The 17136-nt window shown below is 37.5% G+C and overlaps 1 protein-coding gene across 9 annotated transcripts in view; it reads left to right on the top strand.

Moving 5' to 3' along the window:
- NLGN1 (neuroligin 1) overlaps nucleotides 1-17136 on the top strand; it is a 416929-nt gene that overhangs the window by 70999 nt on the left and 328794 nt on the right. For 5 of the 9 annotated variants that reach the window (XR_007903582.1, XM_051781714.1, XM_051781713.1 and 2 more), the window contains exons 2-3: nucleotides 8281-9087; nucleotides 9536-9595. Coding sequence is in view for 8 of the 9 variants with exons in the window: in XM_051781714.1 (XP_051637674.1) it covers nucleotides 8595-9087; nucleotides 9536-9595 (553 nt within the window). In the remaining variant the exon portion in view is untranslated. The remainder of the gene's footprint in view (nucleotides 1-8280; nucleotides 9088-9535; nucleotides 9596-17136) is intronic. The other 4 variants (XM_051781717.1, XM_051781718.1, XM_051781719.1 and 1 more) reach the window with 1 other exon arrangement.

Genomic DNA, 17136 nt, shown 5'->3' on the forward strand with positions numbered 1-17136 from the left:
TGGTGACTCAGCTCCAGGTTTCCATCTGCCTCTGAACACCCTACATGGTTTCCAACAGACTGTTTTCATAACTGTTTGTGGCTAGTTGGCTACTTAGTACCATGTTCAGGTTTGCCTGTGCACCCACTCTATCATGCCACTTTTCACTAGAAAACAAAAGGTGGTGTGAAGGACCACCAACTGTGTGAAACCAAGGGGCACAATGTCTCTGCCGTAAATATCCTCACGGTTATCAGGCCATGTAAAGGTCCAGGCTGCAAATAAAAGATGAGGCCATTAAAAGAAAAGCAATTGGAGTTCTCTTTACCCCATTTGTCGAATTCTTCTGTTTTGTCCTCATAATATTTTCTGCACAATCAGTTTTAGTGCTGCCTTTGGGTAGCCTCTTACCTTCTGTTGATGCTTGGTTAGGTCTTTTGCACCATATTAAGGGAGAATATAATGCTTGGAAATTAGTAACATGTGACTGTAAAATCATAAAAACAGTCAAGGACACTTTACAAATATTGTACTTCAAGTGACTCATATTCCTTCAACCAAGCAAAGAACTTAAATGACGATTTAAATTTATGTTTTCTTAATCTCCTTAATCACATCCTGCCTAGAGATGCCATTAGCCCACTTGTTGAACTGGTTCTGAGAATTTAATGAGGGGAATACATTTATGTTGTATTTTATAACTTTATTTAATTCCATCTTGTCAGAAGCTTTTAAGTTCAATATTTGAACTTAAAATCATTCTTTAACTTGTGCCTTCCCAACCCCATGCCCCAGTTTCCAAAAAAGTGCTTGAAAGCAGTAAAGTGTTGTGTAGGCACATAGTGTTAGAAATATTCATGAGGAGAAAATGAAAATTTAGTTAGGAGAAACCTTACAGATAGACTGAATATTTTGACATCCTCAAACCTTTGTAAAATCCATTGTGGGATGGAGCTTTTGTTTCTTCAACTGGTTTCCCAACGATGGGTTATTTTTGTGGAGAAGTGGGGCCCTGATATAGTCACCATGAGACCCCATTGCTGAGTTAGGAAACCCTCTGGTCACTGGAGTTGTGATCAGTGTGACCAGAACATGACCACAGGGAGATCCGAGACTGGTTGCTATAACAAATAAGTCTCTTTCTCACAGAGAGTGGTAGAAAATGAAAAGAGGACAAGGAGCTGAATAATAGGAGCTACACACGAAGTCAGATGGAAAGAGTAAATCTTTGTAGACATTTAATGGTGTTATATTCTAAGCTTTTGGGAAATTTTATTTGAAATTTTTTTACAACAGTAAATATAGTCTGTGCTATATCCTATTTCTATTTCACGTGAGAGAAAAATTCCCCATCTATGGCACAACACTTTACTGCTACCATTACTGCAGACTTTATAGATCAGAGATGTGTCAGCATGTTAGCTTTAGCTGTAATGCTTTTTTTGTGTGAAACCTTATGGGCCTTGCAGCCACTTTCTCATAGTGACACTCATAAAACGTTCAAGTTCTCATATTTATTATTTAATTTGCTTCCTATATAAAGCAACAGAGCTCTTTGGTACATGAATATGAAGCCAAAAATGACAGGCAGGCATGAATGGGACTAATGAGTTTTAATAATGCACATATTAGAAACTGCTAAAGGAAGTTTAATTAAGAAAAACAAGTTAAGCATGAAATTCATTTTGGAACAAATGCAAGTAAAGTCACAGATGTACAGAATGCTAGATCACAGGAAACAGCCTCTTCAAGCTGATAGATCCCTATAATGCCAATATTGCACTCAAATTGTAGTGTGCACTCTGCAGTTCTGGAAAGCGTGGTAATACCATTCAAGAGCACTTTCACAGTTGAGTTAGAGATGTTGGGTTTGTGATTAATAAATTATATTTACACCTCTGTGAATTTTATGATGAGTTGGAATTTGATCTCAATTAGCCTGATGAAATTGAGACCATCTTGACCATCTGAACCAGAACAAAAAGCATATTTTTCTGCCACAAGAAAATTTTTTGGTCTTTGTCTTAAAAAAAAAAAAAAAGAAGAAAAAAAAAGAAAATCATCTTATTGAAGAGCCAGTTATTGATCTAACTCTACAACAAGGGTTTTGTGTGCTTGGAACTGTCATTGTATTGGATCCAGATAGAAAAACAATTCATGGACAAATCTGAGTTTGTTCAAGCATCTTTGTTTGCAGAGTTCTCTCTCAAGAAGTGGTAATAACTATATTCTAGCTTGTTTTATCTTGAATTCCTAACACCCCTCAAATAGGAAAAAACAAAATTGATATCTCTCTTATGAATCTGATATGAAAGCTTGCCTTAGGTGATAAACTAGCATTAAAGGTAATATTGTTCATATTATAGTTGCATTCAAGGTGGTGAAGAAAATACAATTTAGTTTTCTCACATGATGAACCCCAGTGAACCAAGGGTTAGCCACAATTATATATCAGATGAAGAAGCAATTCTATGGCATTAATTTTTCACCTGCAAGAGACAACGAAAGAACACTTGGTTTCAGAAGCCTCTGTGTGGGTTCTGGACACACTGTTACAGTAATCAGATGGGAAGCATGTGCATATTGTATGGAGTATTAATCAAAGCAAATAAAATTGACTTGACTTAAAGATATACATTATATAGATTTCAATACTGAAGTTCTCAAATAAGGAATATCTGGGTTATTTTTTTTCTGCAGAATGACCTCTGATTAACATGAGTTCAGTTGAATTTCTACAGTAGGTCAAAATATCTCCATGTCCTGAAGCACAGTGCTGCCATCAACAGAATAGCCATTTGATCATTTAGCTGAACAGTTACAGTACTCAAAAGTGAGTATAATGTGTGGTCCATTTAAGAGTTAACTGTAAGCTGCTAAAAGGAATAAAGGTTCACTTCAGTGCCCATTATATTCCAAGCCAGTGCATCTGTCATTTTTAATTTAAATCTGTATTACTTAGCTGTCTAAAACTTTACACATAAGTGACAGAGTTACCCATTCTTTCTGTTATGGGTAAAATCACCATTTCGTTACCTACTTACTGTGCAAAATGTCAGACAGCTATAGTCCACATTAAAAAATTGTAGTCAACTTCTGGTAATATAAACAATTACTTCAGCTAAGAAGTAAAACTACTTTGAGAAAATGATTTATTGATATGAGTAAATGGAAGATAATAAGACTTAAGTGACCCTCTTCTTCTCACAGGCTTAATTTGCCTAATTCAAAACCAGTTTAATAGAAGGTTATGATCAGAACTTTTTCTATTTTGGCAAACTAAGTTACAGAAATTATTTAAAGGGATCTTTTGATCATGGAAATACTAGTTAATAAGGAGTTTGCGTTAGTGAATATTCCCATTAATGGGGAAGAACAAAAATATAGTGCAGCTGAAAAATGCCTCACAATTTAAAGGAGCCTAATGACATCTACTCAGTTTAATTCAACTTTTCACTGATTTTGCTACACTGCATTGAATACTGTATTTAAGTACTCTATTTTTCACTAACTGGATATGGGGCTTTGTCTACAAAACATCATATTAAGTAGAGGTGAATGTGAGAATGGCACTTGAGGAATCATTTTCTCTGATCTGGGAGTGATGTATTTACACAGCTTGTAGCATCTGGAAATCCTTACCAGTGGGTTGTTTGCTGACCTTGTAACATAACACTTGTAATCTCATACTAATGTGGGGTGGGACTGCGGGCCCAACAGGATGATATCTTATTCATACCTTTGCTGGTGATCTTGGCAAAGGTTCTGCGTCTCAACAGGGTTGGATTTGTAACAGCTTTCAGGAGCTTCCACACCTGTAGCTGCTCTGAGATGGAGAGGGTGGTGGCATGTGGGAGTTAACCAAATCCTACCAGAGCTGTGCCCTTCTTACGTGTATTACGTACTCAGGGTTGCAGTCTCCTCTGTTATCATTTCACACACCTGTCTTTTTAAATGAACGTAGTTAATTTCTTGAACTAAAAACATGCAAATCCCATCCCTTCACCAAGTATTTATGGAAATAGCCAAGAGCAGCCTCTGTTTTAAAATCTTTTACAGAATGGTTTGGGTTGGAAGGGACCTCTAAAAGTCATCTAGTTTTGACCCCCTCCATGGTGTGGGACACCTTCCCCTAGACCAGGTTGCTCAAAGCCCCATCCAACCTGGTCTTTTTTACTACTACACTGAGAGAAAATACTCCGTATTTGGCACAGAACTTCCCTTTGCTAACTTGAAACACAAAAGAAGAGATGGGAAATTCTGTGATGCATCTCTGGAGGATTTGTCTGATCATGTTTACAACTGGTGTGTCACACTGACGTATTGTTCACCCTGGGTCAGAGTCTTCCCTCTAATGGCTTCTGTTCCACTGGACATGTTCCTGTTTGGTACCGTAGCGTATTTTAGAACATGGATTACTTCTTAGAGACATGAAACATCTCTGGGCTCTTAGTTCTAAGTAGAGACTGTTGTAAGCAAAAATGGATGCAAATAGAGCTCATTCTGCAAAATACCATTTGTGTTTTTTGAAAGGAAGGAGCACTGTGTAGTGTTCCAAACTCTTACAATCACTTTGTATGAACGTTTTTGCAATTGGGATTTGCTGGCAAAATTGAGGTGGAAAGGTATTTTTAGGCATGAATATCAAATCACAGAGTACATCTTCAGCTAAAAAGAAAACAGCCCTTTTTTGTTTTTAGTGTGTTTGTTTGTTTTGTGTGGGTTTTTTTTTTTATCATAACAATGACAGCCTTTACATGTGCTGAGGCTGGCACGTGGCCAACCGAAGGTTTTATTAATCCATTGGAGCTATTGACAGGTAGTACAGATCAAACCATCCCTTAAGATCTGAAGGTCTGTGCATGAGCAACAATGAGGAATTTAGCTGCTGCAGTTTGCAGCAGATATGACCTGTTGTGGGATGCCCTGTGTCATTGGAAATGCAAAGATGCATTGAAGCTATCTTGGATTGTTCACTCCTCAGCATACTAAATGCCTCTCCAAAGTATTTCAGAATCTGAGCTACAAAGTAATTTGAATTCAGAAAGGGAGATAATAAAATAATAGATGATAGAAAAAAACTCTATATAGTATAGACTGTTCGAAAGACCATGAGAGACTTTATCAAATACCTTTTACAGTAGAATTCATTTGTGTTACCAGAGGGAGCAATTGTGATCCTCAAATCTAGACAGTAGTAAAATCTGAAAATGTTTTGCCTCCTCCTCCTCAGATCCACAGTATTTTGATGCTCAATCTTGTCCCAGACTGATCATCATTACTCTTTAGTTTATTCTCCTGCCTGTCTCACTGATCATTCCTGCTGCTGTTTATTACTTCTCTTTTTTCCCACTGATTTCAGTTCAGCCAAGTCCAGATAGCAAGGGAAAGTCCTACATACATCACCTTCTGAAGGACTGAGGAGAATTTTGTCCAGCACTGATTCTTAATGAGTAAGACCTGCTTCTGGCCAGCTTCCCTGTTCACCCTTGCACTTAGTGCTCACAATGAAATTTTGGCATGAAATTCTCAAAAGATTTGATTAATCTCAGTCTTTTTATTTGCGTTAAGTTTGTGTTTTTAATGTGATGGCTTCAGGGCAGTCAGTGACAGGCTTGAATATCTGACCTCTCAGTCTCAAAAATAAACTGTTACTTAGCCATTTAAAAAGAAAGGCTTAAAAAGAGCAAATCCAGAATTCAAGTTACAAATACAATGAAAATCTGTTGATTCAAATTCTGCAGGTGCTTTACAATTTACTGCTCTGTGTAGCCCATCCATCTATTTACTGAGGCTAACTACTAGCCAGTAGTTAATTAATTAGGAATAGCCAAACACAGCATTGAATTATATTCTTACCTTTTAGCATCCTGTTTGTGTCTTAGAGTAAAACCTTGTCCATGGGAGGCAAAACAGAACTGTAGATCACAGCTGAGCTGTTCAGCTACAACAGCAAACCAGTGGATGGACAAACTCAGAACTGTAGCCCAGCTCTAGAATTTGCTTTGAATTTACATTGAATTTTCCATTTTAGGTATCAAAAGTGCATTAAAAAGTTGTCTTAGATCTGAAAACAGGTGCTAGATGAATTATTAGTAGCATCTTGGTAATTTTCAACATTGAACCAACTTAGCAGCTTGAAGTGAAGAAAGATGTTTTTCCTTGGTGCACCTATGTTGGAATTGTTGTCCTCAGACCTTCCCCAGACCATGTGAATTAGCAGGAGAGCTACTGAGATTAAGCTCCTGCTATTTAAAAGTTTGAGTTTGAGAAAGAAGAGAGAGTACATTTTTCCATTTCTGTGAAAACAACCCCCAGTGATGTCAAGACCCAGTGGAAAAGGTTTAAATCTTTTTTTGAATGCCACTAATGAATAAACTTCCATCTTCCCATGTACATCAACTCAGAAAAGTTATACTTGGTTCCTTCTGCTCTGACACCTGTCTGCATACCCTGCCTTTACTAATGCTCCAGTAATATCCTACTACTTCCAAAATCTGAAATGCAACAAAGCAACAATCCTCCATGAGGCAAATGTCTGCCATTCTGTGTAACTGTATTAAAGTAAATGCAAACACATACGTCAAGTGTAGGGAATTATTTTCTGCAGCTAAATTGGTCTGTTTCCAGAAAATGCTGAGATTTTGTCGCTGGAGAATGAAGGCTATAAGCCTGTTTGTTAATGCAGTTTCACACTGAAAGTGTTAGAATTAGCAGAGAAAGAAAGAGAGAGAGAAAATTGTGGAAAAGCTTCATCTATCTCCTTATTGCCTCCTGAGATAGATTGTTCAGAGCTAAAGGAACACTAGACATGAACCAAATCTCCTGCTGTCCTATATAGCTTTTACAATCTCCTTTTTAATAACCCAAACTGCAGGGTAGTCTGACTATTAGACAAGCCGTTCTTTTGAATTCTCTCTACAATGTGTATAGACATGATAAAAAAACAATTCTCATTAAAGCTGCCAATGCTGTTTCAAAGGCAGGTGGTTTAAAATGTTTCCTATACAAAGCAAAACACATTTCTTGTGCATTACACACTGCTTAATAGGGAGTGTAAGATTACACTGCTATGTTGTGTATAACGCTGCATCTTAAATAATAGGATATTGTAAGTCGTGTTGGAAATATGTTTCACATGAATATGGAAGACATAATGATACATACTGAGCAATTTTCAGAAGTGCTGGAACACAGCCTTGTGTGACAACCTCCAAGGTAAAGTAGTTGAAAATAGCATCTGGAATTTCAGATTATACACTCTCTGATCCTAACTGATTATTTTTCTGAGATATTGTTCAGTCAGCATGTGGATATATGAAAAATAAGATTTCTACTGTCCTATGGGAATGCTTATTGTTTATGTTATAAATCAAGGATGGTAGGAATTGAGTGCTTTCAACATGCATTTTCATTTTTCACTGAAGTCAGTCTTTTATAAGGAATGAAGGATTGATCTGATGTAGAACTTGTGATATACAGCTCCATCCCTAAAGTGCCTGTTCACATCTTTTTCCAAATCAGTTCTGAAAAAGAAAACCAACAACAAACCAACCCAGAGAGGTCCAGTTATACTTCTGTGCAAATTCAGAATTTGCAATTGACTTCAGTGGGAGCAGATTTTGGTTCTGCATTGATGTGAACATTTCACTCTGTAGTGTTTTTCATCAGCTATCAGAAACTTGTGGAGTAAGAAAACCATGTAAAGAATGTATTTCAGGTTATTATGAATAAACACAGTAATTCATGTTATCCTTGGAGATGTATTCCAGTTTACTCAATGTTTAAATCAGAAACTGTACTTTGAAATGAAAAAAAATTGTATGCATTATAAACTGTTTTTAATGAAATAAAAAGCATTTGAGTCTTCAGTATGCCTGTCTATCTTAATTTCCCCACATTCTGCTTTAAGAAATAATTACTTCTGTTTTAGAAAATCTACTTATGAAAACAAGGTGAAAATTGATTATGAACTGATTAAATTAAATAAAATATTAACATAAGCACTTATGTAACGTAGCCTGGTAGCAAATTGCTTATTCTTGAAAAGGTGAATTTTAAAAATGTGTTTTCTACGAGTCCTGTTTCTTCTGAGAAGTCTCTATAAATTCAACAGGTGACATTATAGATAATCCAGTAATCAGCGTTTCACCCGCCATTTCATGGACCCATAAACTACTGCAGTTTTACTGACATGACTCTAGCAAGTATTAATGTATGTAAATAATGTGTGAAACATCTAGTTATCACTCTGTTCATATTAGCTCTTTCATACTAATGATTTATTTTCATTTTCTCCAGGATATAGACCTGCGGCTAACTGGATTTGATTTATAAGAGGGGATTCTGCAGTAAATGGCTGCTCTCTTCATATTGCTGCTATGGAAAACAGAATTGTCAATAGGATGTAGTCTGATAAATAGTGCTGAGTGAAGATGCAGCTTCAATAAGTGTGAAATCAATGGAAGATACTTACCGCATGAAAAGCCTTTTGAGATTTTTCTGACAGGCACCTATTTAGGAAACTCGATCTGTTTCCTTTGGTCTCCCTGTTTTTACACCAGTGGATACAAATCAGATTGTTTCACTGTAGTATACACAACTAATGTGGGACCATGGCCTTTCCAAGATCCATGTGGCTGAACTGTGTATGGAGAGTGATGGTGGTCCGCCTGCTACACATGGGATTGAACGCCACTTTCGCTTTTTGTATACTTGGATTTTTGCTCCACGCTGCAGCTGTCTCCTCCCAAAAATTGGATGATACCAACCCAGTGGTGACCACCAACTTTGGCAAGATAAGAGGGATTAAGAAGGAACTTAATAATGAAATTTTGGGGCCCGTTATTCAGTTTCTTGGGGTTCCGTATGCTGCCCCTCCAACAGGGGAGCGCCGCTTTCAACCTCCTGAGCCTCCATCTCCCTGGGCAGATATCAAAAATACCACCCAGTTTGCTCCAGTGTGTCCCCAGAACATTATAGAAGGCAGGTTGCCTGAAGTCATGCTTCCCGTGTGGTTTACTAATAACTTGGATGTAGTTTCCACCTATGTACAAGATCAGAATGAAGACTGCCTCTATTTAAATATCTATGTCCCAACCGAGGATGGTGAGTTAATAGCAGGCGAAACAGGGAGATCTTTTTATTTTCCTGTTCTACGTTCTAACAATATTAATTCACGTGTACTGGTAGCATGCATGGCTTTCTCTGTTTGCATGCCAGCTTCTTACATGTATGCATGCTGCTTTTCTCTGTGTGCATTTGTCCTTGTTTCTCATTTTTATTTTTATTTTTTTCTTTCCGTCTACGCTCATTTTTTTTTCTCCCACAGCACGTGTATTTTTAGGTCAAAGTTGGTACCTAATTCTCATTGCCACCCACTGACTTCTGGGAAGATGCATCAACATCTTTTCCATTGCATGTGCAGGCACAACAAGTTGAGAATCTTCCGCACCTAATAAAGCAGGTCATATTTAAGTTAGATAGTGGTGTTGCATGCTCCTACTGTCTGTGATGGAGCTCCATGTTATTTTCTAGTCTTCTATTCATTTTTCAGTCAAAAGAATATCCAAGGAATGTGCCAGAAAACCCGGCAAGAAAATATGTAGAAAAGGAGGTATGTATAAAGTGGACAAAAAAAATAAATGGGGGAGAGATCGAAACCTTGCAAAGGAAGAACGAATAATACAGCTGAAAGAGGCTGATTGCTGGTGCTATGGACTGTTAGGGACTGTCTTGTCATAATGGAGCCAGAAAGGTGTTTAAAGAGAGGACCATGTACAGCAGATGAGAAGATAACATTTGTAAAGCCAGTTGCACCTGATCATCTCTCTCTCACAGTGATCATGTTGGCAGCTTCTCTCTTGGCCTTGTGGTTCCGAGGAGTGTCTGTCCCTGGTACGAGGACACAGAATGTTGTATGTGCATGCACAGGAGGTATCTCCGTGCCTGGTGATGGGTACCGCTGCCACTGCAGGTGCTGGCACAGCTCCACAGCTCTCTCTTCCAGTAGCGTGGCATAAAAGCTATGAAATATAGCAATGCAGGGCTGAAAATCTGCATTGACTTTCCACAGGATAGACCCTGTTTTCTTGGAACAGTGTTAACTATCCTGAAATGTAGATGTGAAACACTTCTTTTCGTTTACGCGCTCCTAAAAGTGAGCGTTGATTTCCTTTATTCTATGATTACAGCTCTCTTTGTCAAGCCCAAAAACTCTTCATAGGGGTGTAGTGAACTGCTAAAATATTGTGACATGGTACTTTGGAAACTAGGCTGCTTTTAGAAGCTTTGGAAACTTGGCTTCTACCCTTTTCGTGTTAAAGAGTATGGAAGAATTTGCAGATTTCTTTGTGAATATTTGCAAATTCCCACGGCAGTTGACACGTGGTAGAGAAGGTATATTTTCGTACTGATTTGAAGTAGGCATTTGGTGCTAGTTTAAAGTACTAATTTAGTACTACTTTACACGGTTGTTTTGCATCAAATTATTTTCTTGTTTTATTTAAAATCGTGTGTTATGTTAGAGGTGGACTACATGTGAATTACAATGCTTTTGGGGGGAAACAAAGGGTACTGTGGACATACATAGTTGCCTATTACCTGTAATCTGTGTTATTTATAACAGTTATATGTCTCTGTCATTTCAAAACAAACACATTTTAGGAAAGTGTCATAGCAGAAATGTTTAGAGTTGGGCAAAATTCAATTCTGTAAACCCTGTATTAGCTTTTAAAGACTACATCTAGGCGTCTAAATGAAGGTGGCCTCGTTTCCAAGGCATTTGCTCTTACAGCTCCTACTGACTGTTAGGTGCAGCTGGTTGTTAATTATTAATTGTTAATTGTAGTGGCTCGATGTATGCTTTTTTAGATGTCTAAATCCACTTTCAGAGACTTAGAGCAATTTTGTGTTTAAAGTGTCGGGCTTTGAGGCATCTTCTGTTTTTCTGTTGGGGAATTTTTGCTCAGCGCTGTGAAAGTACAATTGTTTAAGCTGGATTCCCAAAGCTGGAAATAAAGATAATCAGTGTACTGTGAGCAACGTCACTTCTTCACACATCATTCAAGTTAGAATAACTGCTGTCATTTATATGCATTCAATTAATGTGCAGTGCTGCAGCAGTTATTACGCAGTTCATCAAGCGTGTGTAATTAGCTGAGCAACTTTCACTTCCTATCACCCAGACGCTGATTCACAAAGTCATAAATAAAGATGCAGATCCCCATCATTGTTCTCAGGAAGCATCTTTCGTATGAGAGGATATTAAAAAAAATAATCAGAAAAATAGCAAAAATAAAGAGAGGGAGAGCCCAGTAGCTGAGAAAGTCGTGTTTATTGTCCTGTGAGCCTGGAGGAAGGAGAATAGAGAGAGAGTTATTTGAAATTCAGTAGGTACCTTTCCAGCTGAATTCATTGCACACACAGCACAGTAAAAACAGCAGAAGCCTACCTTTTGCTGTTGGTAAGTGCAGAGAACTCCTGAATGCCTTCAGCCTGGGCAGATGAGATATCTGTAGTGATCTCTGCTCTCTGAGCAACTCACGCTCTGCTCACCCATATATAACCTGGGATTGTCCTTGGCTTGAATTGTCCCCACACCTGCTGGTAAAAGGAGTCATGTTGCAGAACAAAGTTGCAGTAGAGTCACAGCATTTGAGCAGCAACTGCAGCTTGGAAATGACATTGCTTTTGTGTGGAAAAGAAGAAAGGCCCAATATTCTCTCTTTTTCTGGATTTTTAGGTTGAAGTAATTTCATTCCATTTAGTGATGAAAACTACCGGAAATAAAAAATCCAAAAATCAGAGGCAGACATTTACACCATCTTTTTAATTCATAAAGGATATATAAGATCAAAGTGACTGAGCTGACAGCCACATGCTATCATAATATAGGGTTTGATTCTTATTACATGAAATAGATTGAATTAGATAAGTCAATTAGTATTAATACTTGATTGTCATCTGAGGGACATGAGAAAATTCAAAATTTTGAAGAACAGGGAGCAATCGGATGAAGATAGATGTAGAAATAAAAGGAATTCTATCCATGAATCATGCTAGAGATGGTAGTGAGCATTATATCCATGACCTTCTGTAAGGATTTGGATGTGCCCCCAGCAGAGACTACAGAACAATACACTGGAGCTGGATGAAAAGGAATGAGACAATTAAGCATGAGGTTTTTTTCCTAAATATGGAGGCCTGTATTTCAGTTACTTAATCTTCAATTTACTGATTTAATAGATAAAGAAAGAGCATCTGGTTTTTTTGTCTTTCCCTTCAGGTACATGAAGGTCAGAAGTTGTTAACTCCATTTTGATTATGCAAAAACCTGTATTTGCTAGGGCTGGTTTTGGAAAATCAGTGCAAAGGCATCTGATTAATTTTATGTTGCTTTTTTGAGTCTAGACTCCATAACTTTAAATTCTAACAGACCCTAGGTTATACTAGGGTAGGTAGCACCATTTTAGTGACTGATATTATGTTTTTGATTATGTGGTATTTGCTGAATATCCTGACAAACTTCTGCATCATTTCTAGGGATTACCTAAATAGTTTTCTGCTCTTTGGTGTTTAAGATTTTTAATTTTCTTTATAATCAAAGCACAAATATTTTACTTATGATCCAGAATGACAGGGTAACTTCCTACCTCTTAGAAGTATAGTACATCCTTCTCTAGCTGCATACCTGTGGAGCTTTAATACTCTATATTAATTTCTTTGCATTGCAACAATTTGCACCATGGATTTCCCAATTTAATGACAACTACATAAAGAAAATTTGAAAAGGATCACTAATATGACCACTAAAAGAAACCCCAGGTATTGTGTGCTCTGCACTTGGGATGACAGTGTGCTCTTTCTTAAGAACCTGTACCAAAGCCTTCACATTGCCTGAGGATGTGGAAGAATGTTAAAATATGGAGTTGTAGATGGTATATACTTGATGTCATGGAGCAAGGCACGTGCAGTTTTGGATACATTAGTATTTGTAGGAGAATTAGGAGTAGAATACGAAAAGAAATCACTTGAGCCTTACTGTTATGTTTAGGAATTACCAGTGGCTCAGAGACTGCCCAACATCAGTGACTTTTCCACATGTGGATTCTGTTTCTTATTCTAGTCAGTTCGCTGAATAAATTTTAAATGCGAAGACTCATGATCTGAACTACCTCATTTGAGAGTGTAGGATTAGACAGCTCTATTAATATTTATGCCTCCTAATGGGCTACTTGATTTTCAGAGCAAAGCTCCCAACACCGTCCTTTCTGGGTTATGGCTGTGGTTACTGTGGACACACAGGAGCATATATACATACATACAAATATATTCATGGAACTGAAACACAAATCACATTGCTGTAATCTCATCCTGCTTTGATCTTCCTTTGTTTTCAATAGAAAATATGTTACAACAATTGTGTTTTGTAAATGACTCTGGTAACCTTAAGGCCTGGAGCTTAGCAATGTGAAATATTCTTTACAGATCTAAGCAGAAATTTTGCCTGTTGTTCTGTGTTTTTATTGGTTGTTTGTTCCAATACTCCATTTAACTACCCTAGAACTGTTTACTTATAATTAAATCTTGGAAAAGAAGAATTAATGCAACATATGCAGTTCCTATAGACTTCCTTAAATTTCAGCTCTGAAATCAACCAGAAAAGGACAAGTTGAGACCTGTTAAAATCTGTATTTCTACTGGCAAAAGTCGTCAATCAATTATCAGATTTCTTTTTTTTCTAAGCATGTAATTTAGAAAATAATATCAAAGTAATGGACGTGTAGATGGTAAATTGTCAAAAATGATTGAAATATTTTTTCCTCCGTGACCATATAAATGAAAAATATGAAATCCAGGGTGTAAGCCTCCATCACTGTAGACTATCTATGTCAAAGTGTGTTGCATTGCCAGTAGGTTAAGAACATATATTTGCAGACCATTATTGGGGCTCAGGGTCACTTGAGAGTGAGGGCCAAACTCACAGAGATGTTTGTGCATAATTTGGTGTATATCAACCCTTAAAAAGGATTTATATCTTCATTAGGCTGCTTTGAAAATTCATAACGGATTATTTCCCTGTAGTTTATTTATGCCAGTAGTTGACTGCACACATTTGAAGTTTCACCCCCATCCACCCTTGCTGGTTCCTGGCTGGAGAGCTCTTATCCTCACTCCCTGTGGCATCAGCAGGCACAAATGTAGCCCGTAATCCTGAACTCCACTGCTATGTCCCAAGACACCAAGATTGGTCTATTTTTCTGTTCCTTTTTGAAGCCCCATATTCCTGTTTTTCATTCCTCAGGTACCACTGCAGCATTTCCTATAATACTGGTAATACATGGAAGAAGATAATGAAGCAAACATTGTCTTGTACAGACCTTTTCATCCTTTCACAATCTAAAGCTGTTAGTGTCAGTTAGCAGAGTTTTTCAAAGATGTGCAGTAGGTTTATGTCATATTTGAAATAAAAAGCTTAAACTCTGATGTACTTTCTCCAGCCCTCTTTCTGGGTGAGCCAGTGCTTGACAAGAGAAGACTTTGCAGACCGCATTTTAAGACTCCAGTCATCTTAAATGCCATCAGCACTGGTCACAGTCCTGTGTAAATGTCTGGTTGTTCGGTCTCTGGGCTCTTGCTGACCACACGGCTGCCGTGCTGTCATTGCTTTTTTTCATATACCTTGACAGTGCTTATAGCTCTAACAGGTCTTAAATTCTGATCTAATTCCATTCCTTGTCCATTATTTTACTGCTTGCTTTTCGTTTTCTACGCCCTCCCCCACGCAGGCTCTAAAATAGTGCTGCTACCCTGATAATGCTAAGTCGGATAAAACTGGTTTGTGCTTCTTCCCCCGGCCTTTCTCGGCTTGGACCAGTTTTACTCAGTAAACATCTGTGAGATGCTTTTCCTTTCAATCTGTTAGTTTCTAATTTATCACTTAAAGCCAGAATGGACAAATCTTATAAAAAATAACAACCTAAGTATGTTTGTACATTTTCAGGAGGCACTGAATTAATTTGAGTAATTAATATGACTTTTGGATAACTATTATTTTCTCCCCTTCCTACCCCCCCTCGACTGTAGTATTATTCCTTTGTTCATCTCTGTGTTAATGCTCTTCATCTCTTTGTTTCCTTTTAATACACATGGATACAAACATTTTTAGTATTTTTTGCATATTTTTTGAAGCCTGAAACATGATGCTTACATGTGTCAAACCATTCTTAAGGATCATCTCACTTACAATGTTAATAATCTCCTTATAACTTGAATATTGCTCCAGTATAATTTCTTTTTTTCCCCCCAAATTCCTTTCACTTATAATTCTTTAGCCCTCTTCATTTTTACTTACTTTATGATGTCAAATTTACATGTCTTCTCCACTTTGATATGTATAGTATTATTAATTACACTCTGCATTCAGAACCAACTGCTTTAATGAGCTTACCATAAATGAGATTTGTTTTTGGGATATCAAACCATTTCCTTCTCTTTTAATATTCATATCTCTTATTTTACTTTCTCATGCTTGTAATAATGAGATTTATTCTAAAAGAAAGCAGCACTGAACAATATAAGCTAAGGGAACTGGGACAAAGCTGACTTTCAACCATGTCTGCACCTATACTCTAACACATTGCAGGGACCAGAGTGGTCTCTGGCCAGAACTGGAGCTACCTCAGGGCTGCTCTTGCAGAAATTGCAAGACACATGGAAATGGCACATTCCAGGTGCTGCAGCTGACTTTCCCTTCCAGAGTTTTGACAAAATGTTTTGAAACATTTCAGCAGCAGCATTAAATCATGTTGCTAATTCATCTGCTGTGGGAATTCTTTTAGTATCCCTCGGTGCTATCAGAGAAGGAATAAAGCTGCCCTGGCAGAGTTTTCCATATGCTTTTTATAGAGGGTGCCTTTTGACTTTCCTGTTCATACTGATAGTACAGTAAACACACTGTAAGTTTAGTTGTAGGAATGTGTTTGAAGAGAAGAAAAATTACCTGGCTGAAGTACTTCTGGTTTTTCAGCTGATGAGGCTCTGGAAGAAATTCCTTTATTGAAATACCATTGCCTTGGAGGACTATCCACCAAAGGGGACAGAGGGAGAACACATCTTCTGCTGGATTTCTGTGTTAGCAGGGATATAGCCAGTAAGTTTGGCCAAAAAGACATGTTTTGGGAGGGAACCAGAGCCAGTAGGACTGGTGAGGTTTAGCAGCAGCAGTGTTGGGGTGCTGTGCCCAGAAGGAAGGCTCGCAACTCTTCCACACATGGGCCTTTTCCCAAGTATTTTATGGTGCTCCAGGATCTGTCTCTCTATGTTACAAAGGAATGAGAATACAGTTGATATGTTGTCATGGGCATTATTCACATCTTCCTACTCTCAGTGGTCATTTACAATTCAATGTCGTGTGGATGCTGAGCTCTCATAGCATTATTAGATTTGGGCTACATTAATGCCAGTGATTTTGGATCAGACCCTGCAAAGGCAAAGTATTGAGGTCTCTCAATATGAACTAATATTTTTGAAGTAATTTTTAATTCTTATTTTCTTTTATAATGTGATGAAAATTAAATATATAACATATAGAGAGTGAGAATTTAGTAAGACACAAACTGCAGGAGAGAGGCAGCCATTTATTATTTGTGTTTGTTTTATGGAAAGCTTCCATTTGTTAAATTTCACCCTTTATGTAAAGGCCTTCTTTAATTATTAGCTGAAAATCAGGTATTTATGTAATTACCATAATTATATCTACATATCTAGTGTACTCGCAATTATTTCATTAAAAATTGTAATTATGATACAATTATAGGGGATAATGACGTCCTTATAACATGTTGCAGAGGCACTAATTAAATGGTGGCATAAATGAATTGGAAGTGATTTTGAAGTTTTGAATATTGTTTTATCAGAAATATCAGAAGTGATTCATCCACATTATGAACTGGCAGTAAAACCTCTCCAAAGTTATTTTGAGAAAAGATTTCACAGAGCTCATGGAAAAGGATTTGTCTTTATTGCCTTTCTCTCTTTACTTTCTGTTCTCAATATTCTTACACCTAAAAGCTGTCTGCAGACTTTTAATGGAAAGGTGCATTGTGTAGGAAGAAGATTGCATAGCTTGCTGAATCTTTCTGGAAGGCTCAGCCC

Source organism: Manacus candei, unplaced genomic scaffold (assembly GCF_025592945.1).
Source record: "Manacus candei isolate 608988 ecotype Guabito, Panama unplaced genomic scaffold, ASM2559294v1 h1tg000015l, whole genome shotgun sequence".
Taxonomy (NCBI): domain Eukaryota; kingdom Metazoa; phylum Chordata; class Aves; order Passeriformes; family Pipridae; genus Manacus; species Manacus candei.